Genomic DNA, 25032 nt, shown 5'->3' with positions numbered 1-25032 from the left:
GAATGAAAAAGAACCGAGTGGTACTTACCACCATCAAATATTGAAAGTTACTTTATGCTTACATACTCATTATGCGAAATTAATCCAGATATGCTCTCCTACAAGTCATCCCGCAAAGGAAAAATATTTGGAAAGCAAGGTCCAGAAAGAAGAAGAACATCCTGGTTAAAGAACCTCAGAACCTGGTTCAACACAACATAGGTGCAGCTTTTCCGAGCTGCTGCAGATAAGATAAAGATTGCCGTGTTGATCGCCAACATTCGTCGCGGATAGGTACATCAAGAAAAAGAAGAAGAAGAAGAAGAAGAAGAAGAAGAAGAAGAAGAAGAAGAAGAAGACATTTTACATCCATCCATGTCTTTTTTAGATTATACTAAACCATTAATTATTTGAAATAAGATAAATCGTGAGATTAAAAACACTTAGAAAGATCTGAACAAGATAATATCGGTCAAAATCTAGGTATCATGAATTCCGCCATGGTCACCATAGCAAACGAAGTTTTGAAACCAGAAAAAGACCCAATAAAGAAAAAGGATTGGATGACCGATAAAATACTAGACCTTATTCAACAAAGAAGAAATTGAAAAAACAAAGACGAGATTCGATATAGAGAGATATATCGACAAATAAGATACGAGGTTAAGCGAGCAAGAGGACCGGATGGAACAAAGATGTCGTGAAATGGAAGAACCCCAAAGAAAAAGCGACAAGTTTAATATACATAAAAAGCTTAAAGAAATTATCTACACTCAGAGAAAACGAACTCCTCACTTTATGAGAAACTCCAAAGGTAAAATAATTCTCGACTTAAATGAAAAAAAGGAAGAATGGACTAACTATATAAAAGAGCTCTTCCTGGATACGAGGCCACCACTTAACACCACAAAGTATACGAATACTGGTCCTAGTATTTTAAAAGCGGAAGTAGAGAGAGCCATCAAACAGAGCAAAAATGGGAAATCTCCAAGCCCTGACCAAATACCATCAGACTGGCTCAAACTTCTGGATGACGACAATGTCTCACAACTAACAAACATTTATAACCATATATACGAGACTGGAATGATGCCACAGATATGGTTAGAGTCTACATTTATTCCACTCCCAAAAAAACCTAATAGATCATCATATAAAGACTTTAGATTAATTAGTCTCATGAGCCACTCTCTCAAGCTACTTCTTAAGATAATTCTTAATAGAATCAAGCAGAAATGTGAAGAGACAATGGGAGACAAACAATTCGGTTTCAGAGAAGGATTGGGAACAAGGGAGACTTTGTTCTCAATGTTAACATTACTTCAACGATCATGGGAAGTACAGAAACCAATTTACGTCTGCTTTATAGATTTGGAGAAGGCGTTTGATAGAGTTCAACATGATAGGTTGTTTGAATATCTAGAAATGATTGGAATAGATGATAAAGATCTGAGACTTTTACAACATCTATATTGGAATCAAGAAGTTTATATTCTGGTAGACAGCAAAGAAACAGACAAAATTTGCATTCAAAGAGGTGTCAGACAGGGTTGTGTGTTATCCCCAACTTTGTTTAACGTATACTCAGAAATTATTTTTAATGAAGCCTTGGAAGGACAATGTGGAGTTCGAATCGGGGGAGAAACTATTAACAACATCACATATGCAGACGACACCGCGATCATGGCTAAAAATATCGAAGATCTTCAATTCCTTATAGATCGAGTCACTAGAGAATGCTCCAATAACGGACTTAACATAAATGCAACAAAGACAAAGTTACTTGTGGTTAGTAAACAAGACGTCGGCCCTATGCAACTAATTGTCAGTGATGAACCAATAACAAAAGTTAACCATTTTAAATACCTAGGATGTTGGATAAACGAGACACTAAATCCGGATGAAGAAATTAAAACTCGTATAGAAATTGCAAGAGGAGCATTTATGAAACTTAGATCTATTCTGAGCAACTCTCAGCTGAACTTACAACTAAGAATCAAGTTCCTAAAATGTTATGTGTATCCTGTATTACTATATGGATGTGAAACCTGGATCATGAAGGTTAACATGATGAACAAATTAGAAGCCTTTGAGATGTGGTCGTATCGTAGAATGCTCAGAATATCTTGGGTTCAACGCATTTCAAACAGAGAAGTCTTAAACAGAGTAGGTCAAGGCGAAGGTGATTTAACCAAGATGATAAAAAAGAGAAAACTTGAATATCTGGGGCATATAATGAGAGGTAGCAGGATGCTGCAGTTAATACTCAATGGAAAGATCGACGGAAAAAGAGGAATTGGTTGGAAGAAATATTCATGGCTCCGAAACCTTCGTCAATGGACTGGCTTATCAGCAGATCAATTGTTACATGCCGCACAAGATCGAGAACGATATCGGCAAATTGTTATGGAAGCTACCCACGCCTAAAAATTTGGGCACGGTACTTAAAGAACAAGATTGTTTGATTCCAAAGATATTTAGATACTTCAAGAACGCATCAGGCTCAGGTATATCATTCATGTATAAAAAAATGCGGAACAATGGGCATACCAGTACAAGAAAATATTACATTCAGAACTTTCGCAGATGGCCATGTCATTTTTACACAAGACAAGGAGAATATGGAATGCGTGGTAAGATTTTTAAGTATTTAGGCTCTATGACCAACCAAAGAAAGCAAAAAAAGGTCTTTCTGAGGATAGCGATGAATATTTCCATATCTGGAGCGAAAGTATGGCCATCAATACAAAATCAGTGAAACTGGACTTTATGAGAGGATATCTACAAATCACCAGAGGGAATAGAATAAAAACAGAGGAAATACGGAACAGAAAGGAAGTAGAATGCTCAATTACAAAAAATTGTAATTGCTACGTAGTGGTAATTGTACATGCCCGTAGTGGTACCTACGGGCATGTACAAAGAACGCCAGAGCCTTGGAAAGAATATGGACTGGAACCCGCCGGGAAGAAGACGGAGAGGGAGACATGATACAAGATGGAAAACGTACATAGGAAATGCCATGATAGATAGAGAAAGAAGGTTACTGGGAGAATAGAGTGCTGTGGAGGACGAAAACGGCTAAGTCATAATGAGAAAACGCCGAAGAAGGAGAAGAAGAAATGATAGACAAAGACATATGCCATTGAAAGATGTCTTAAAAAATTTAAATTGAAGACAAGGTGGAATCTACATGGACAATCTAAAACAGAACAAAGGTAACGGAAGATCAAGATACCATTATTGAAAGAGAAAATGAAATGAGAACGACAAATGAAATATAAAAGTACATGGAAATGTTCAACTTACCGTTTTTCAATAAAAATATTGGCCTTCCTTCCTTATCAAAATCAGGTAAAATTACTCGTGGACCTTCATCTATTATCTTTTTTATAGTTAGTGGACCATCTTTACGGTACCATTCTGGACATTCTAGAATATGTTCTGCAGAAGCTTTAACCTACAAACGAAACGCTAAATCAACGGTTTATACAACAATTTTAAAAAATTCAAACTAAAAAAAAGCAAAAAAGTATTCTAATAGTCGTGTTGTGTATTGATGTTTAATTAAGAATACGTGCAAATTACCAAGCTAGGTCACAAAGGAAAGGGTAGGTAAATATGCCTTTTCCAGTAGATCTGTAAGATTTGTAGATTTCTCTGCTGTAACATTTTCTACTCTTCCGAGAAACAAATACATTATATAGTAGGAAAAATAAAAGATTACCCACGAGCGATCATATTAAACACATCTTTTCTATGTTCCAGAAAGTAATGAACCAGTACCAGTAGTATAGAACAGTTTATAATTCTTACATATACTTGCGCTGGCCATTTTTTTTGTGACACGGGGACAGGGAAATATTGCATGTTTTGTATGTTCGTTAATGGGTAATCTTTAAGTTTTTCTACATTTTTGTTTCAACTGGTTCACTGTTTCCAAGATATAACTTTAAAATATAAGAACAATACACACAACTGATCGCAAGTTGGATTTCAACCTAAGATAGAAGGTGCGTAAGTGTACATACGTTTGGCTTGTTCTCTTGAATGGAATGGGAACTTTAAAATCTGACCTGTCAAACAATGTACGGTAGACGCCTACGCATATATGTATCGCACCTTGAAGACAAATCTGCAGGAAAGCTACCCTGCAAGATGTGGTACTCTATAGACGAAACTCGAGTTAACTAGAAGAGTAGGTAGACAAAGGTTGAGAGGAACTGATGGTTTGGTTTTGATTCCTGCTTTCCGAAGCATTATTATTTATGATATTCCCCTTTCCTACGAAATTTTCTGAGTCTGAGGAGCACATTGATTATTTAGGTGATGTATAATATCGCTTTCCTGGGCATATTTTTAGTGCTCTGTTTTTTTTTTGCTTTTTAGGTATTTAATTATCCTTTTGGCTTTTTCTGGGATCTGCATGTTTCGCAGTTCTTTTATATTATACTTAGTCATTTTATATAGGAATAATGCTCAAAAATAGTAAACTTATCTTTAAAGATCACTTTACAATTACATAATAAACTTTGTATCCAAACCAAATATTTTTGTTTAAAAAAAAACACGACCAAGCGTCTTAAAAAATATAAACCACTAATAATAATGTGATATGGCACGTTCAAAAAATAAATAACACACTATTAAAGAATGAATTTAATGAGTATGTATATTATAATATATTATTTGTAATCTAAGCTGGCCAAATTTTTAATTATGGATAAACATTAAATTGAATAGGTTGCATAATGTTTTATTGTATTATTAGTCAAACATTTTAAATTATTTCCTCCTCAGAATGTATATACGGTGAGGCAGATAAAGGGCCTATTAGAAATATCTCGAGAACTAAAGGTAAGAGAATCATGAAAATTGGAATTCAGGGGTTTTGAGGTATGAACTATTTAATGAAAATATTTTGGTCTCTGCTACTTCCGGTTATACCGGAAGTTGATTGTAACTTCGTTTTTTCAAATAGGACACCCTGTATATTTTTACATTTTTGGATTCTGCTCGATGTCTTCTTTCTTAAAATATGAGGTTTTGTAATATTATACAGGGTAGTTTAAAAGATAATTACGGTTTTTTATAAATTTTGTAGCAAACTTCACACCCTGTAGAATTGTACTGGTTTGATATCAAAAACTCCATTTATGTTAAAGTGATTTTTGATATAGTCTATTATTATTAAAAATTATTAATATAACGAAATGTTTAATTTTAGTATACAGGGTTGGTCGAAACTCGGAATGAGTATTATCTGAGTTTTCTTAAATGGAACACCCTGTATTTTAGTATTGTAATGAAATGATATTTTATAGTACTTTTTTATTTCTTAAACATTCCCTATGCCTTAATGCTTTAATTTGTAAGTTATTCATAGTTCTTTAAGCCAAACATTAATTGCAACAAAAATTACGTGAAATTTTATTAGGTTTGCCGTGAAAATATTCAATCATAAATAATTTTTCGAAAATAAGTACATGTTAATCTAGAATGATCCTTAATTTATTAATATTGAATAAGATACCAAAATGCCTACGTTGTTAAGATGTTGGTGCATAAGATATTAATTAAACCATACCATTAAACCATTTAAATAAAAACAAACCATATTCTACCCAGTTGGCTATGGCTTTGACACTAAACTTGATTAAACATTAGACATTATATTATTTTTATAGTTCCAGTTGCTTTGTTACCATTACTAATATAAATTTTTGTAATGGGGAACTGATTAGTAAAGTTTTTGTTTTAGGAGAGTATAACAAAAATGTACTATAGCAATAAGAATTTATCATCTGCATCTCCCTGATAGATGAGAGCCAAGAAGAGAAACTTTTCAAAGTTTAGAAGAGAAACTTTTCAAAGTTTACTAGAATAATTTCGACGTACTAGACACTTAGATTACGAGACCGTTCATACTAATATGCAGATTCTCAGTGACACTAACATTTAATTCATTTTAATCATTTAAAATAGTTTTTGTTCGATCAGATTTCTCGTAATCTAAACTTCCAGTTCGTCGAAACCGCTCTAGTAAATTTTGAAAAGTTTCTCTTTTTGGTTGTCATCTATCATGGAATTGCTGATCATAAATTCTTATTGCTAGTAGCACATTTTTATTTGTTATGCTCTCCTAGAACAAAAAAACATCTGAATCAGTTCCTCATTAGAAAAATTCATATTAGCAATGGTAGCAAAGCAACTGGAACTTCAAAAATAGTAGAATGTTTAAGCAAAGCAAATGTTTAAGCATATTTAGTGTCAAAGTCTTAGCTAACTAGATAGTAGGGATGGGAAAAACCTACCGGTTTAAACCTAAAACCGGCTATTTTACTTCGCAATAACCGGTTTTACCGGTTGTTTTTTGTCCCGGTTATAACCGGTTTTTTTCTTTTTAAAGTAAAAACCGGTTATTAGGTTTTTACGGTGATTAGGATTAGGTTAGGTATTATTTTGAATCCCAATCATAATTATTATTCTCAACTAATTATTCCAAACAAAACCATAATTCAAATTTTATTTTATTTTATAAAATACAGAATCAAACTGAAAGTGCAATCTCACATCAGCCAGAAACAATTATTAAGTTTTATTATAATATTTCCTTGAAAAGGTATTTGTAATCATAATATTTACGTAAGAAGTGATCTGGTTGAATTACACGCAAACATCATCTATTTTTCACACTTAACTCTTGACATTGAAAGTGGGAGAATGACTTTTTCTGATTACCAAAAATAATGCTCTGACTATGAATATCGAATTACTGATTACGAATACGAATCTCCAAGAATTTCGCTACGTTTTCAAAACGATACGCTCATACAGGAAGTATTAAATGAGTTAAAATGTACCTATTCTACAAATATACAAACGTGTTAAAAGTAATACATGTTCCTTCGATAGTATGTACTAATTTTGATCATATTGATATCGAGTCGAATGGAGTATCGCAAACTAAAGTGTATTGTAAATGTAACTTTGTAACCTATTGGATTAAAAAAACCGAAAACCGGTTTTTCCAAAAACCGGTTTTTATGGCCGATTATAACCGCTAGGTTAAACCGTAAGCAAAAAAACCGGTATAACCGAAAACGGGTGTTTTGTCAAAAACCGCCATCCCTACTAGATAGAATATTGTATGTTTTTATTAATATTAAACACACCAACAATCTTAACTGCGTAGTTATTTTGATATATCAACCAGTATAAATAAATTAAGGGTCAGTGGAGATTAATATGTATTTATTTTCAAAAAATTATTTATGATTAAATATTTTCACGGCAAACCTAATAAAATTTCACGTAATTTTTGTTGCAATTAATGTTTGGCTTAAAGAAATACGAATAACTTACAAATTAAAGCATTAAGGTATAGGAAATGCTTAAGAAATAAAAAAGTACTATAAAATATCATTTCATTACAATACTAAAATACAGGATGTTCCATTTAAGAAAACTCAGATAATACTCATTCCGAGTTTCGACCAACCCTGTATACTAAAATTAAACATTGCGTTATATTAATAATTTTTAATAATAATAGACTATATCAAAAATCACTTTAACATAAATGAAGTTTTTGATATCAAACCAGTACAATTCTACAGGTTGTGAAGTTTGCTACAAAATTTATAAAAAACCGTAATTATCTTTTAAACTACCCTGTATAATATTACAAAACCTCATATTTTAAGAAAGAAGACATCGAGCAGAATCCAAAAAAGTAAAAATATACAGGGTGCCTCATTTGAAAAAACCAAGTTACAATCAACTTCCGGTATAACCGGAAATAGCAAAGAGACCAAAATATTTTCATTAAATAGTTCATACCTCAAAACCCCTGTATTCCAATTTTCATGATTCTCTTACCTTTAGTTCTCAAGATATTTCTAATAGGCCCTTTATTTGCCTCACCCTGTATAGTTGATAATATAGTGTTGAGGGAAAAACATTAGATTTTCTATTTTTGTTCTCAAGAAAAATTAAAGACCAATGAACCATTTTCTTATTTCGTGGGGATATTATGGATCAATTTCATCATATTGCAAAGATGAAGTCGATGTAATGACGAATAATTAAAGTACCATCAATGAAACAAAACTTATATTGAATTGCCATCACAGCATCAACTGCAACCAAAGTGCAGTATTATCAAACACCCATTTTTCTATACAATTTCTTCTTCTTCCTTCACAACGGACAGAACATCACCATCGATGACTTTAACTTTGAACGGTTCACAGAATTTAAGTATCTTGCAACAATAATAACTAAAGAAATAATAGATCACAAGAAATAAATAATTACACTTTTAGAAAAAAGAACTTTTTATAATAATTTTATAATAAAACCTTTTTATTATTTATAGGAAAGAATATAAAATAATTTAACGATAAAATGCTTAAAATTCCAAAAATTACACTCTAATAAAAATAGTTATTTATGAAACAGTTCGTGAAGTATTCGATATTTAGAGCACGAGCGACAACGGGGCGAGTGCTATAAATCGGGTAAGTTCGCAAAAAGTACTTTACGCACAGTTTCATACAATATTTTATCTATGATAAACAAATATAATAACTGTAACTCTTCGTCACTGGAATTCATTTCTATTCTACAATTTTTAGAACTTTGACATTTAAAAATCCTAACTACTTTCAAACCACAAAACTGTCAAACATTTTGTTGTAAGTCATTGCTGATATTGTCATCACCATGACAACGTGAAAGTTAAGGATATTTGATTATATGAAAGTGTGCCAAAAACCCATTGAAAGTTGCGCCAAAAACCCACTGCTATCTATAATGACAGTTTTCACAAACTAAAAACTTATACATAATATGACATAGAGTAAATAAAGTACTTTATAAAGTAACTCTCTATGTCGTATTATGTATAAGTTTTTAGTTTGTGAAAACTCTCATTATAGATAGCACTGAGTGAAGGATTTAAAGTGTGCGTGAAGTAACAATGTGTTTTAAATGGGATTTACTTTTTCGCCCTGTTTTTAACTTTCGAGTTGTCATGGTGACAATCCTTAACTTTCGCGTTTTCATGGTGATAACAATATGAGCAATGAATTACAACAAAAGTTTTAACAGTTTTGTGGTTTGAAGGTAATTAGAATTTTTAAATGTCAAAGTTCTAAAAATTGTAGAATAGAAACGAATTCCATTGACGAAGAGTTACAGCTTTTTTTATTTGTTTATCGTAGATAAAATATTGTATGAAACTGTGCGTGAAGTACTTTTTGCGAACTTACGCAATTTATAGCACTCGCTCCGTTGTCACTCGTGCTCTAAAAATTGCGTACGTTCGCAAAAAGCATACTTCACGAACTGTTTCATAAATAAATATTTTATAATATCAAGGTTTTGTTATTGTACATGTATTAAGAAAGAAGACATCGAAGAGAATCCAAAAATGTAAAAATATACAGGGTGTTCCATTAAAAAAAAACGAAGTTATAAGCAACTTCCGGTATAACCGGAAGTTGCAAAGAGATGAAAATATTTTCATTTAATAGATCATCCTTCAAAACCTCTTTATTTCAATTTTCATGATTCTGTTGCCTTTAGTTCTCGAGATATTTCTAATAGGCCAGTTATCTGCCTCACCCTATATATATATTTCGTGTTATATGTATAAACATCGTAGTTTAAATCCATTTTTAGTGTATTCTTATTATGTACATGTTTGAAGGGCGGCTACTAGAGAGTTATTGTCAAGGGCGTCAATTGAGCTGAGTCGGCCCTTCCAACTGGAAGACGACTACGTGGACGACCTGCTGTCCTGTGGCGAGATAATAAATATAGCAGGAGACCTTAAAGCTATGTTCGTAGAGAATTGAATGGAGCTTGTGCAATATGGAGCTGGAGAGGAATGGCATGTCGACGCTGTCAAGCCAAAACGGCATAAACGACATTAACTTGATTTTTCAGGAAACACAAAAAACTGATTATTTTTATTTTTACCAATTCTGCTTATCTGCACAGTGATTCAAAAAAATTGGTGATTTTTTTTTCAAATTTTAATATATTGTGAACATTAATGTGGCTGAGAATACTGTCTGAAATAAATTAAAAACTATAAAATGGGGCTTATGTCCAATCAAGATATACCATTGGTGAATATGCCAAACTTACCTCTGGCGTTTGTGTCGATCGCATCGTTGTAAGGTTAGTCAATATGGCGCTTAAAAGGGATATATGCCATTAATGAAAAAAGAAACGAAAATCAAAAATTGTCGTTTATGCCAACAAGAAAAATGATGAAATTACGAAGATTTTTGATAGGGTTTATTTTTTATTAATCAAAAATACATTCTAAGTTAAAAACAAAACCTTAAATTCTTTAAACATGTTTTGGTGCTAGGATAAAATACTTAAAAGTAAATATGAAATACTTAAAAGTGGATATCTAATAATAAGTAGTGGATTCTAATTCATAATCACTGTCAATATTTGGTTCAACATCCGTATTGAGTTGATTGCTTGTATTTTCCTTATTTTGATCACTACTTATACCGGCATCCAAAACATTATCTGCTGCTAAGTTGAAACATGATGTGAGATCGTGACTAAATATTTCTTCTTCTACTGCAACGTCTGGTGGTTCCTCAAAGATGATAATGTCATTGCTAAAAGCTTCTGCAATGTTGGCATTATAAATGTCATAAACCTCTAAGGGAAATATAGGGGGATTATTGTCAGTCAGTATATCATTTTGTACTGATTCGGTATATGTTTTATTTTCATTTAGTAAGGCCATTATTTTTTCACTTCTGCTATTCATGTGCAACAAAAAAATGGCATAAACGCCAAAAATCGATCGCCATTTTTAGCTATATAAAATTGATTTGAACTCTATGCTGTAATACAAAATGAATTGTTCATCACACTAGTACAAAGTTACAATAGAATATTTTAAAATAAACTTTTTATTTGCGCAATTTTTAAATAAGAAACCTGCATAAGAATACCATTGAGGAATGGCACTTGTGTCAACCACGATGTAAATATGTGGTTTTGGCATAAACGCCTCATAGTTTTTAAAGAAATTCAGTGTGTTTACGCTTCAAAAATCAATACAAGTTGAAAATATTGCAAAGGTAGATAATACCATGTTACTTATCCATAAAAATTGTAAAAATGCATACCTTTACTATTATTACTGGACCGAAATGTACACAATGATAATCTTACGGGCACTGGCGATTATGTCAATCGGTGTTCACGTCGGTGTTCACGTGCGTGACTAGACTGGCGTTTATAAAAATTTTAAACCTATATTACACCTATTTCACTTTTTCTGCGGTTATTCCGCGTTGACTGTCTGGTGCAGAAATTAAAATCCTATTTTTTAGTGCAGCTAACTAAAAAGTGGTCATTTTGGCGTTTATGCCGTTTTGGCTTGGCAGCGTCGATGTCCAGTCGGCTAAATCCCACGAAGGGTTTTAACGCCACGGAGTAGGAGTACGTCTACGTCTTTGTGTTCTTCGTGTGCTATGTGCTTTGCTGCACGTTGGCAATTGTTTGAACTCTTCAAAACATTTGTAGATTGCCGTTTTTGGCTCTTCGAAATATTGTGAATATTTCGACGAGCCTACGTCTTTAATATAACACCAGTCCCTTATGTTTGAGCCACGAAAGCTGTATATTTCCTTGTCAGATTATACCATTATATTTCATTAACAAAAAATAATTTTTTATCAATGAAGTTAAGTGAATGGATGTTTTGATAATGGGTTTGTATGTTATCAATTTAGGTACTACAATAAAAAGGTAACAGACAGCTATATATTTCTAAAAGACATGTACATAACAACCTAATGTATACTAATGTAAGTCAATGTTACAAAATATTGGTATTTAAGATACACCAACCGCTTACAATTATTTAGACATTTTTTTTCCTTAATGGAATCAATGTTCAACCTTCAGCTGGTTAATTGTTTTATAGTCGATATTATGTTTTAAACAGTGTAATCTGTTGTAATTAAAAAATAAACACTCATTTGTTTGATTATAATCAAATTGATTGAGAAAATATTGTATAATATTTACTTATAATTTGGATTTAAAAAAATAATTAATGTGATTATACATAGAAGCTGGTAGACGTCGATGAAAGTTGTGTAACAAAACCGTGTTAACAAAGTATTTCCTCATATTTTTATATTTCGAGCAAGCAAGATTTTAAAGATAGCTTGCAGAATGCAATACTGATCATAGGTACTCTGCTTCGGAATATATTAATTTATAATAGCGCAACATAATCTGTTGTAGTCATCATGCACTATGGCAATACAAACACGTTTCTCTTGGGGAAGGGTATTATGAATGAATACACTATCTCTACTAAACTATTTACTGCTTTGTTGCAGAAAACTATTAGTGCGGCAGATTCGTGCAAATATTATAAGAATTGCACATTTAATGATACAAACATATAATTTGGTCCACATATACTGCACATATAGGTAAAGGTACAAATTTAGATATGAGGCCATCTCAGATTTTGCCTTTTACAAAAATGGCGGTAATTCAAAATGGGCAACTATACTTACATATGTGACTAATAGCACGATATCTTTGAATGAAAAGTCCGATCTCAACCAAATGTGCTACATAGGTTCCTTTTGTGATTTACAAGATCGATATCGTGAACTGCAAGAATCGGTTTACCAGAAGTTATGTTTTATCTGGTTTCTTATGTAAAACTATTTTATATTATGCAAATAATTTATTTTCAATTTTTTCACCCTGTGTATATTAATTTTTCAAAATGGTAATACCACCATTGAAAAGAGCGTAAGAATATGTTTTAGGAAATATTTTGAACTTTTTAGATATTTTAATAACCATTTAATAAATGCATAACGTATCTTCACATGTACCTATGTGTGGAAGATTCATGCAAATATTATAAGAATTATTGTACATTTAATGGTAGAAGCATATAATTTGGACCACATATACTACACATACAAAATTTAAATGTAGATATGAGGCCATCTCAGATTTTGCCTTTTACAAAAATGGCAAGCATTCAAAATGGCGGCTGTAGATATGTGACTAATAACACGATAACTTTTGAACGAAAAGTCCGATTTCAGCCAAATTTGGCACCAAGGTTCTTTTTTTGATGAGTAAGATCTAGGTTTTGAACCGGAAGAATCGGTTTACCAGAAGTTGTGTTTTTACTGCTTTTTATGTAAAAATATGTTGTTTTTTTTTTCAATTCTTCCACCCTGTACATATTAATTTTTCAAAAAAAGGTAATACCGCCATTGAAAAGAGTGTAAAAATATTTTTTAGGAAAGATTTTGAACTTTTTAGTTATGTTAATTACCTTTTAATAAATGCATAACGTATCTTCACATGTAGCTATGTGCGGCAGATTCATTTTGAATGCCTGCCATTTTTGTAAAAGACAAAATCTGAGATGGCCTCATATCTAAATTTAAATCTTTGTATGTGTAGTATATGTGGTCCAAATTATATGCCTTTAGCATTAAGTGCACAATAATTCTTATATTATTTGCACGCATCTGCCGCACATAGGTTCATAGGTACATGTGAAGATACGTTATGCATTTATTAATTGGTAATTAACATAACTAAAGAGTTCAAAATATTTGCTAAAAAACATTATTACGCTCTTTTCAACGCCGGTATTACCTTTTTAAAAAATTACTATATACAAGGTGAAAGAATTGGTAAAAGAACAACATGTTTTTACATAAAAATTAGGAAAATCACAACCTCTGGTAAATCAATTCTTTCGGTTCAAGACTTTGGTCTTACACATCAAAAGAAGAACCTATATACCAAATTTGGTTGAAATAGACTTTTCGTTCAAAAGTTATCATACTATTAGTCACATATGTATAGTCGCCATTTTGAATGCCCACCATTTTTGTAAAAGGTAAAATCTGAGATGGCCCTTATATCTAAATTTGAACCTTGATGTGTGTAGTATAATATGTGGTCCAAATTATATGATTCTACCATTAAATTCACAATAATTCTTATAATATTTGCACAACTCTGCCACACATAGGTACATGTAAAGATAGGTGAAGATAGCCTAAGTTATGCATTTATTAAATGGTAATTAACATAACTAAAAAGTTCAAAATATTTTCTACAAAATATTTTTTCGCTCTTTTCAATTGCGGTATTACCTTTTTGAAAAATTAATATATACAGAGGGAAAAAATTGAAAAAAAAAACATATTTTTACATAAACAACCAGTAAAAACACAACTTTTGGTAAACCGATTCTTCTGGTTCACCACATCTATCGTGTAAATTAAAAAAAGAACCTATATACCTTTGGTTGAAATCTGACTTTCGTTCAAGAGTTATGGTACTGTAAAACACATATGTATAGTCGCCATTTTGAATGCCCGCCATTTTTGTAAAAGGCAAAATCTGAGATGGCCTCACATCTAAATTTGAACCTTTATATATGTAGTATATGTGGTCCAAATTATATGCTTGTATCATTAAATGTGCAATTGGAGTCAATGAAAACGGGGCGTTCCTGAACAACTTAAGGATTTTAGACGGCATAGTCCTTATTGCAGACCATATAGATCATGTTTGTTAACTTCTTCAAGACCTTCATTCATAGCTCTTCTGCATGAGTTGGTCTTAGAATTAACTTTTCTAAAACACAAAACATGACCAAGCTTGTACTCAAAAATATTTCAACGTATGAAACGCAATTTGAAAAAGTCTATACTTCTAAGTATACGAGATTAAATGAGGAAGAGGCAACAAAAAACAAAGTTAACCGGGAGAATATGAGCAGCTCACAAAAAAGGTCTTTTTAGATTAGATATTCCCATGCTTGAAAAAGACGATCTTTGATGTGTGTGCTTCTAGTCCTAACATATGGAGCAGTATATAACACTGGCCAGAAAGGTAATAAATAAAATACAAGTGACACAGAAAGCAATGGATAGGTCAATGTTAAATATATCCCTCAACCACAAAGTTTGAGATTGTATCTTAGAACATGTTGTCCTTCCGTTTACCACTGCTACAGATCCTGATTTACGTTATATGCAGAATAATGCAATGATAGTAAGAGATGTACTCTAGTAACTATCAGTATTGTCATCGCAGAACGGAAAAGGCGTCAGAAATATATTCGCAATTAAAAATCAATGACAAAAGAACACGAACTAGAAATAAATATTTAAAAGACAAAAAAGCTAACACAGGCAAGAGCTAGGGAACACAGACCCATAGTTGAATTATAGGATACACTCAAAAAAATTTAGTCCGTAATATTGATTAACAGTGATCATTGAATAGTGTTTCGTTGTAACAACAATTTAATTTTTTGTTTCAACGAACTTTTAGACATTGATCAATGTATTTGGTTATTATCACAATGATTAAATAATAATTGTGAAAATAACTAGAGTACATTAATCAATAACACTCAATTTATTCAGCCAATAAGTTAGTTTCGTATATTTAATAATACTATTAATTCTGACAGCAAACCACTTTCTTGATTTCGTTGATGATATGCAATTACCTTGGTTTATCGTGACAACATACGGATTTCATTAAAACAAGGTACAAATGTTGTTAATATAGAGTAATATTTGATTATTCCATACATGTAAACTGATTGTTATGACAAAGAATGCATTAATCTACTACTGCGTTTAATAACCACAACCAATGCGTTCATGGTAACAATAAACGCAGCTGTTGAAACAATAAATGTTTTACTTGACCATTTGAAATGTAACGGCTTTTCCTTATCGTGATACCCCGAGCTTCTCTGTGTTACCATTGTTTAAAAAAGTATTATTTGTTAAACAATGCTGTTACCTCTGTCGAAGTGCCGAATAATTTTATTTCGTTTCAAAGTGTAGTCCGTACTGGAAGGAAGTTTTCGTGTGTCTATTATCGTATTCATTTTTTTCGAATCCTGAGAAAACTAATTAGTATTTTTGAAAAATTTAAACGCAGAATAAAATATTACAGTATTATCGAGGGTCTGAAGTTCCTGAGAACTTCTATAATTATTATTTTAATAAGTCACAGGGATGAAAAAGAGAGAATTTAGTATGATTTTTAATTTCAAATAGACTATTCAAAAGAAACTTTATGTTTACTCTAAGGGACTTTAGCCCTCGGTAATAGTGTAATCTTTTATTCTGCATTTACATTTTTCAAAAATACTAATTAGTTTTCTCAGGATTAAAAAAAATGAATGCGTTTAAAAATAATTCGATTGGAATTTTGCACCTGCGCTCTCGTAAAGGATTAAAGTGTTATAAATTTTTGGAATCACTATTTCAAACGCTTTTAAATGAGCTATCACATGATGTACTTTCCCATTTAAAAAAATCAAAGTTGTGCCTGTCACCTGAAGAGGGATCGCGTAAAGTTCGACACATCGATGTTATAATATACTTTGATTATTTTAAAAATCAACCTGTCCGAGCGTTTTGATTATGTGCTAAAAATAAATAATATTTTAATTAATTATTAAAAAATAATTAATAAGGGGGGGTAACATTTATTCCAGCGCACTGTATAAGTGAAATCATATGAGAAATCACACAGTGTAAAGTGAATTGGGTTTAGGAGCAAAAAGGGGCAAAATTATTATTAATTAATTAATATCATACATTGAGCTAATGCTCAATATGTAACATGCTATAGTAGGCTGCTAATTTGTGTTGTGTAGGATGGGATGAAGAACTGTGTATAGATGTGTCAGTATGGGTAGGTTTATGGTATACGGGGAACACATGTTTGTTGTGTAGTCTGGTAATTATTACATCTAGAAAGTTTATGGACTTATTCTGTTCTGTTTCTACTGTAAACTCAATATTACTATGAAGTGAATTAATGTATGATAGAAATTGGTCAAGTTGCCTGTTAGTTCCTGTAAAGCATACTAGTATATCATCCACGTATCTCCACCAATATTATAAGAACTTTTTAAATACGGGATATGAATGGGCTTAGAGGATCAGGTATATTTATGAACTAGCTTGAAAAAACTATTTCTAAACATCCCGTATTTAAACAGTTCTGATATTAGTGGAGATACGTGGATGATATACTAGTATGCTTTACAGGAACTAACAGGCAACTTGACCAATTTCTATCATACATTAATTCCCTTCATAGTAATATTGAGTTTACAATAGAAACAGAACAGAATAAGTCCATAAACTTTCTAGATGTAATAATTACCAGACTACACAACAAACATGAGTTCCCCGTATATCATAAACCTACCCATACTGACACATCTATACACAGTTTTTCATCTCATCCTACACAACACAAATTAGCAGCCTACCATAGCATGTTACATAGATTGACAGAAATTCCCATGTCAAAAAATAACTTCGAAATAGAACTGAACATCATTAAACAAATAGCAGTAAACAATGGCTATAACGAACAAACAATTATAGTATATTAAGTATGAAGAACGGTAAGGGTTTTATACCGATCGAAGACAATTGTTTGGAGGAGGAGCGGGGCGACGACTCCAATTATTGTCTGAGATCGGTTACCCTTAACGTTCGACATGCTTATAACGTTTTTTGCACGATTGATACCATTATAAATTATAAAATTAAACATTTTCGTCATATTGACTAGTTTCATTCATTTTATCAAGATAGATACTTTGGTTGTTAGGTAGTAACTAGGGTGCATAACAACAATGGAGAATTAAGTTTTTATTTAGTGTTCAATAATTTTAAGTACAATTTTGATTATTATAAATTAAAATATGAGCGAAAGTGAATTTGAAGAAATTGAACGGTCTTGGGAAGAAGGGCGGTCCGCAATTATTCCCGAAAAATCCAAAATCCGTTATCAAAATACCTACCAAAGTTTTAAAAAATGGTGCGAAGGCAAAAATTTAAGAATCGAAGAAAAGACTCTATTGGCATATTTCGTTCAAAGACATATGCAGTTGAAAGTTCCTGGAAGCCTCTGGGCAGAATATTTAATGATTAAATCCACCGTTTTTCTTTATGATGGCATTGATATTTCCATGTTTTCAACTTTGATCGCGTATTTGAAGAGAAAAATTAACAAATTGTACCATAAGTTTCAATATTAATAAATAATTCGTTAGTTTTCTTTATTCTTTCAAAAAATAAATTAAAATTAAGAGATTTTTTAACTCGACGGTAAGTGAATTACTTACCGTCGAGTTGGAGTACTGAGTACTTACCGTCGAGTTGCTAGTAAATGTCACCTACTGACGTAAAATCTGCCACGGTAAACAGTCAAAAATGATCAATCGTGCAAAAATAAAATTTTAAACCAAAAACTCCCATAAGAAAGCCCTGAAATTAGTCTATCCACCACCACAGAAAGAACCCAGTACCTTCTGCTCTATCAGATATACTGGCAATATAACAACAAAAATAGCCAGATACATAAAAAAGAAAGAAATAACACCAGCTTTCAGAACTAACAACAACCTAAGCAAATATATTAAGAACAATAAGAGCTGAAAGAGAAAACCACTACAGAGTGGTGTCTACAAACTAACTTGTGGTGACTGTCCGAAAATGTACATCGGTCTAACTGGCAGAACCTTTGACAAACGGATAGCAGAACACAAAAGGGCTTTCAACAATAGAAAAACAGACAGTTCTACATACGCACTTCACCTTCTAGATCATAATCATTCTTTTAATGAAGAGTTTCAAATTCTGCATATTCAAAATAAAGGCCTTAAGCTATCTTTATTAGAATCTATGGAAATTAATAAATTAAAAAATACAGATATAATTCTGAATGACCAACTCGAGACAAACAGCTCCCCACTCCTCAACCTCTTCAGTTAAAGACTTTAAAAAGGCAAACACATAGTAAATCAAATCACTTGAGAAAGGCACTCTGCCGAAACAGCTGTAGTCACATAGTTATAATAAATTTTGTGGAAGTATAGAAAACAAACGTTTTCAGTGTTGTATTGTTAGATAAAATGAACTTCCGTCAAGTAACGGTCGAATCCATCAAAATAGGTACACTTTTATATCGTCGATATTGCTTTATTTTGCACTATGATAGACCTTTTTAGGTTACATTTATCTGTTGTTTAAATATATCCCAAAAATGGATTTTCAAAAGTAAGAGTTTCAAAAGTAACACCGTCAACTATAACACTCATTATAGTATCCTTCTTTCTTCTTCTTTCCTATTAGCGACTACACCTGTTTTACTACATCTGCTTCTTTCCTATTAGAGACTACATCTGTTGTTCTCTTTCATTCATCTCTAATAGCTAGGATCTGAATTTTTAAGACAGAACAATTAAGCAGTGGATTAATAAATATTTACTGATGATTTTCTCAAACCGTGAATATTGTCTTCTCAATCACTTTAGTGTTTTTCCCAATCCATGACTCCACGGATTTTCGACCATGTGTACAATAAGTTTTTGTTAAATCCCATAAAATTGTTAAATTTGTGTGGATATTTTTTAGTTGAAGGATTTGTATATTACTTGTAGATCCTTCTAGTACATAGCTTCTTTATTTCTATTTTTTATTATATTCCTATTTCTTTTAATATTTCGAAATGCTTAATCTTGCAAAATGGTTCAAATTTCAAGACTGATTGTTTAGTCCTAATATATAAGTACACTTCACATCAGTAACATTTTTAATGCGAAAATTAGTAGTATAGTTTCCACACATCCTCTACAGAGGGATTTACAACTTTTTTCTTTTTCTTCCGTCGTCGTCTTTGTGCTGTACTGTCAGCATTATCTTCCTCCTCGTCTGTGTTATCTTCAGTGACTGGTGGGGCGCGTTCTACAATAGCGACCTCAGGTACATCTACAAATTGTACCTTAGATGACCTTTCAGTCTCTTCTGTGTTTTCTACAAACAATTCTTTAGATGGACCTGCTATATTATTATCAAGTATGTCCGTAAAAGATGCATCCGCATCAAGGGCAGAAATTGATGACGAATGGGGTACTTGGATCGCAGGAAGAGATGGGATCTCTGAAGCAGGTCTAGATGCAGATATTAAAGGCTTCACGTTTGTTTCAGAAATAGGTAACACGAAAGATTGGTGGACAGGTGGTTCTTCGAGTATATGCTCAAATATCACTTCTGTTTCCTGAGTGTCTTCGGGAATGTCTGAGACTGTAATTTTACGCCTGTTCTTATCTACAACAGCAGCAATTAAAGCTCCACCAATTCCATTGCTACCTTCCTCAGACAGCATAATTTTAAATTTGTATGGATCCGGTTTCAAAAGGCCTTCCACGTATGTCATCAAAATACTATGAATGTGGGGGTGAGTTTTGTAAAGCATTCCATCTACTCCAACTGTAACACTGGGATAACCCATTTTACGTACAAGAACCGTAATCATACACGAATTTAGTATAGCAGCTCTTCTAGAGAAACACTGACTTAAGTACTTAATATCATTATAATCTTGTTCAGTGGCATTTGTTACTCCCAAATTATTAAGAATCCTCTTTACATTAGTGAACACACCAGATGAATCTGCATCAATTTCACAAATAAATCTAGTTTCAAATTTGTCATGTACTTTGAAACCATCGGAAAGTTGGCCCCCAAATAAAATTCCTTCTTTGGTAAATTTTACAGCAGCCAGTCTTACCAGTTCTCCTAGGTATATACCTGATATCATCTTTTTGTGTAGTTGGCTGCCAAAATTTGTAGATCCAGCATCAAGATCTTTGTCAAATTGAGATCTGCAGAATTCTAATGTACCATCGTCACCAAAAGATCCATATTCCAGGTAAACAATCACATTCTCCGAGCCTCTATCTGGCTCATCAAAAAGATCTGCATTTACTTGTTTTTCAACGTAACAACAGTTAATGTCTGCACCAATCATCATTTCTATTTTTGTTTCAAAATCTTTAAAGACACATACCATAAAGTTTGCTGTGGTATTATTTGCAACAGCAACTATATTGATTTTCAAATCTTCTCTTTTATTAACAGCATCATTTAATAATTGGACTACATCTTTACCAATGACACCTTCACAACTATATCCATTTGTCCAAGATTTGAGGATACCTATCGTGAGACTTTTTTGTTCAAGTGGAAAATTAAAGATAAATCCTAAAGGAAGGTTATCAGTATTAATCCCTTTCTCTTTGGTATATTCTGCTAGACACTCGGCAATAAAATGGAATAGTTGTTCACCTGGTCCTGTCATAAGGTCATGAGAGACACTATATATTTTCTGGTCCATTGTATACTGTCGATTGTCAATATTCAACAACAAAATTCTTAAGTTATTACCATCTAAAACTAGAGACAAATATTTTCCTGATTCGGATCCATCAGGAAAATCTTGAACATATGTCGGGAAGCACTTTACGGTAGAACTGGAATGTGTTGATTTTTTCAAACCTCGTTCTATATGTTCAAGGAAGATTTTCATGTATGTTTTCATTTTGTCTTCTGTAATAATTAGTTCTTGGCACTTTAGTTTTAATTCTGGTCGAGCTGGGATAGGTTCGATGCCACGCAAATGTAGTGGATTACATACTTTACTTTTACACTTGGACATGTTTAATTTTTAAAAACTATGTCTTTACGAAAATTAGGTTGAATGAAAACATTCTTAATTATAATTTAATGACATTTATGTCACTGGATAAATAATGTACAGTTAATATCTGACACTTTTTCTTCTGTATTTTCTGTAGTGACTTTCCTATGGGTACATATCCACATATAAGTTCTGAAAGTATTATTTATAAAAGAAGAATGCACCATAATTAACCTTTCTTGATAAGGCTTTAAACTTCTTCTTCTTCTTCTTCTTCCTTCTTGTATGTAGGCTTTAAGCCTGTTTCTTTTCAATATTAGCCTCCTAAATTGTTTAAGTTATCGCACCATCTTTTCTTGGTCTGCCAATACTTCTTCGTCCATTTGATGACTTATCTCGTGCTATTCGTACTATCCTATCCTCTGCCATTCTACTAATGTGTTCGTTCCACTCCTGTTTCCGTTTTGTCACCCATCCATTTATGCCTTCTACATTGCATGATCTTCTTATATTTCGCTTCTCTCCCTCCCTATCCAACAGACTTTTCCCTGATATTCGTCGGAGTATTTTCATCTTTGTTGTTTCTAGTAGTCGTCTCGTTTTAGATGTGTCAGGTCTTGTTTCCTCCGTGTATGTCAATATAGGTCTAATTTCTGCTTTATAGATTCTTGCTTTTGTGTCTTGTCTTAGGTGTTTGTTCTTTCAGATTGTCATGTGTCATTAAGAGATCCCGCCGCTTTACTTGCTTTTAAGCTTTGTTGTCGTACTTCCTCTCCATCAATTTCGTATCGTAGTGGGTATTTAGATGTTTCTGCTGATATTATCATATAGGCTTTATACTTAAAAGTATTTATTGGTCATATAATATATCTTGTATTCATGAAATACCTGAAGAATGGAAAGAGTCACATCTGAGCACTATCCACAAAAAGGGAGATAAATCAAAACCTGAAAACTATAGAGGAATTGCAGTCACTAGTAGTATCAGCAGAATATATGGAAAACTTATTAAAAATCGAGTAGAAGAATACCAAAATATGGAAGCCGAAGAACATGCTGGTTTTCGCGATGGTTGATCTACAATAGATCATGTTTTTTTCATTACTCAGATAATTGAAAAGAAAGTTGCTCGTGGCCAAGAAGTCCATCTGATGTTTGTAGACCTTAGAAAAGCGTATGATAGTGTCCCACTGGTTAAATTATGGGAGGCACTGGAGAAAACAAATGTAAATATAGAATTTGTTGAAGCCGTAAAAACGTTGTACTACCAACAAACAACAAGAATTAAAACGGGAAATCTCATAACACCTGGATTCACAGTAACTAAAGGACTAAGGCAAGGATGCTGTATCTCACCAACACTATTCAAAATATACCTCGAAGCAGCACTCAACAAATGGAAGAAAAAATGTACGAATATGGGCATACCACTAACGGACTCAACTTTGTACACGCTTTGCTTTGCGGATGACCACTGGTCATTGACCAGGTGATCATCGCACAGGACTCTGAAGAACTTAGTTACATGATACGAAAACTATTAGAAGAGTTTACAGAGTGGGGCCTAGAAGTGAATATGGAAAAAACTGAATACATGAGTATCGGAGGAGACCAACATAGCCCTCGAGTAGAGGAAAATCCAGAAATAAAATTATGTGAAGACTACAGATACCTGGGAGTAAAGATCACTCAAGACGGAAAATTAGATGCAGCTATTAAGGAACGAAATATACAGGGAAAGAAAGGCATATCCTTACTGAACAGCGTACTGTGGGATAAAAATATTTGTAAGTAAAATAAAAAAAAGAATATATAACCCTATAATAAAAAGCATCACAACATATGGATGCGAAGTTTGGCCCCTAAAAGACAGAACAGAGGAAATGTTTAGAGCAACAGAAATGGACTTCTGGCGCCGTTCGGCGGGAATATCTAGACGCGACAGAATAACAAACGAGAGAGTTCGAGAAATCATGGGGGTTACACATGCTATTGTTGACGACATCAGGACGAAACAACTCAGCTGGTACGGACACGTAAGGAGAATGCCGGAGAATAGAATACCAAGACAAATCCTCGAATGGCAACCAAGAGGAAGGCGCAGACCGGGAAGGCCTAGAAGAAGTTGGAGAGAAGGAGTTGATAGAGAAATCAGGGACAGAGAACTCGAGGACGATCTATGGAATGACAGAACGAGATGGAGATTGGAAATCGGAAGACGTCGAAGAACGTTGTAAACCGATATTATTATTATAATATATCTTGTCGGTTGTTGTTTTCTCTTCTCTCCCACCCGTCTTCTGTCACGTTTCCTCCGAATAATACGCGTTTAAATATTTTACTTTCCCATATTTTCAAAATTTTCACTTCCATCTTATTTAATGTACATACCTCGTAGGTTTCTGTGGGTCTAATTACTGTTTTATATATTCAAAGTTTAACTTATTATTATGACTCTGAAACTACCTAATTGTTTATTCCCTTTTGCTATTCTGGCATCGAGCTACCGATGTTGTCCACCCTTTTAAAACTATAGCTTTTACAATTTACAGACCGTACACAGAAGTCTTCTTCTATTTTTTTCTTTCCCTCCCATGATCATGTATTTGGTTTTGTCTTCATTTGGCTCCAATCCGCACTTCTGTGCTTCCTCAGTAAGTTTCTTCACTGCGATTCTTAATTCTTTCGCGGTCTTACTAAGACTGTTAAATTATCAGCAAGTGCTATGCACTGGTACTCATTTTTCGTGATTGTTTGTCTCACCTTCAAGCTGCAAAAGGAGAGGTAGACGCAGAACCAGGTGGATTAATAAAGTGGAAGAAGGCCTTAAACACATGAATGTGAGGAAGTAGAAAAGAAAAGCACAAAACAGAAATGGATAGAGATTGAAAAGATTGTTGATCAGATCCTTCAGAGTAGTTAAGGTACTAGTACACTTTAGAAGACCAAAAATATGCATTTTTCAAGAATTTTTTTCTCAGAACCTTTATTAAAAATGAACATCAAACTTTTTACATATTAATATCTAACTCTAAGAGAGTACAAAAAAATATATCTTTTTTCATTTATGCACGTACACTAATATTGTAGAGGGCGCCAAAATCTAGGCCTAAAAAAAAAGTAGTTCCGATGGTGGACAGTTAATCTCAGGATTGGGATCTCTGAAACAAAAAATATCGTACCGCATTTGAAAAAGAAAGGTTTTTTACATGACAATTTACCACCATTTGACAAAAAAAATAAAAAATAAATATTTTTTAACCATAAAAAACTGAAGAAAAAAGATTTTTTTTCACTAAATTTTTTCAAATATCCGTAATATTTTTTTTGCGGAATTTTTCACTAACGATGGTAAATTGTCGCGTAGGAAACCTTCGTCTTTCAAATTCCGTGCGATTTTTTGTTTAAGATATCCCAATCCTGAGATTAACTGTTCGCCATCGGAACTACTTTTTTTCGAAGCCTAGACTT

At 32.8% G+C, this 25032-nt stretch overlaps 2 protein-coding genes across 2 annotated transcripts in view; both read right to left on the bottom strand.

Moving 5' to 3' along the window:
• The window catches only part of LOC114324784 (clavesin-2), a 49457-nt gene that overhangs the window by 13562 nt on the left and 10863 nt on the right, over window positions 1-25032 (bottom strand). The window contains exon 3 of the mRNA XM_028272628.2: window positions 3289-3439. Coding sequence (XP_028128429.2) covers window positions 3289-3439 — 151 coding nt within the window. The remainder of the gene's footprint in view (window positions 1-3288; window positions 3440-25032) is intronic.
• Window positions 19056-21621, bottom strand: LOC114324782 (hexokinase type 2-like). The gene has a single exon (XM_050655452.1). The coding sequence runs from the start codon at window positions 21577-21579 to the stop codon at window positions 19687-19689; it is 1893 nt and encodes a 630-aa protein (XP_050511409.1). The 5' UTR covers window positions 21580-21621; the 3' UTR covers window positions 19056-19686.

This window comes from Diabrotica virgifera, chromosome 7 (assembly GCF_917563875.1).
Source record: "Diabrotica virgifera virgifera chromosome 7, PGI_DIABVI_V3a".
In the NCBI taxonomy this organism is placed as follows: Eukaryota; Metazoa; Arthropoda; class Insecta; order Coleoptera; family Chrysomelidae; genus Diabrotica; species Diabrotica virgifera.
Note: the sequence above shows the minus strand (reverse complement) of the source record. Positions and strands in the feature narration are given on the sequence as shown.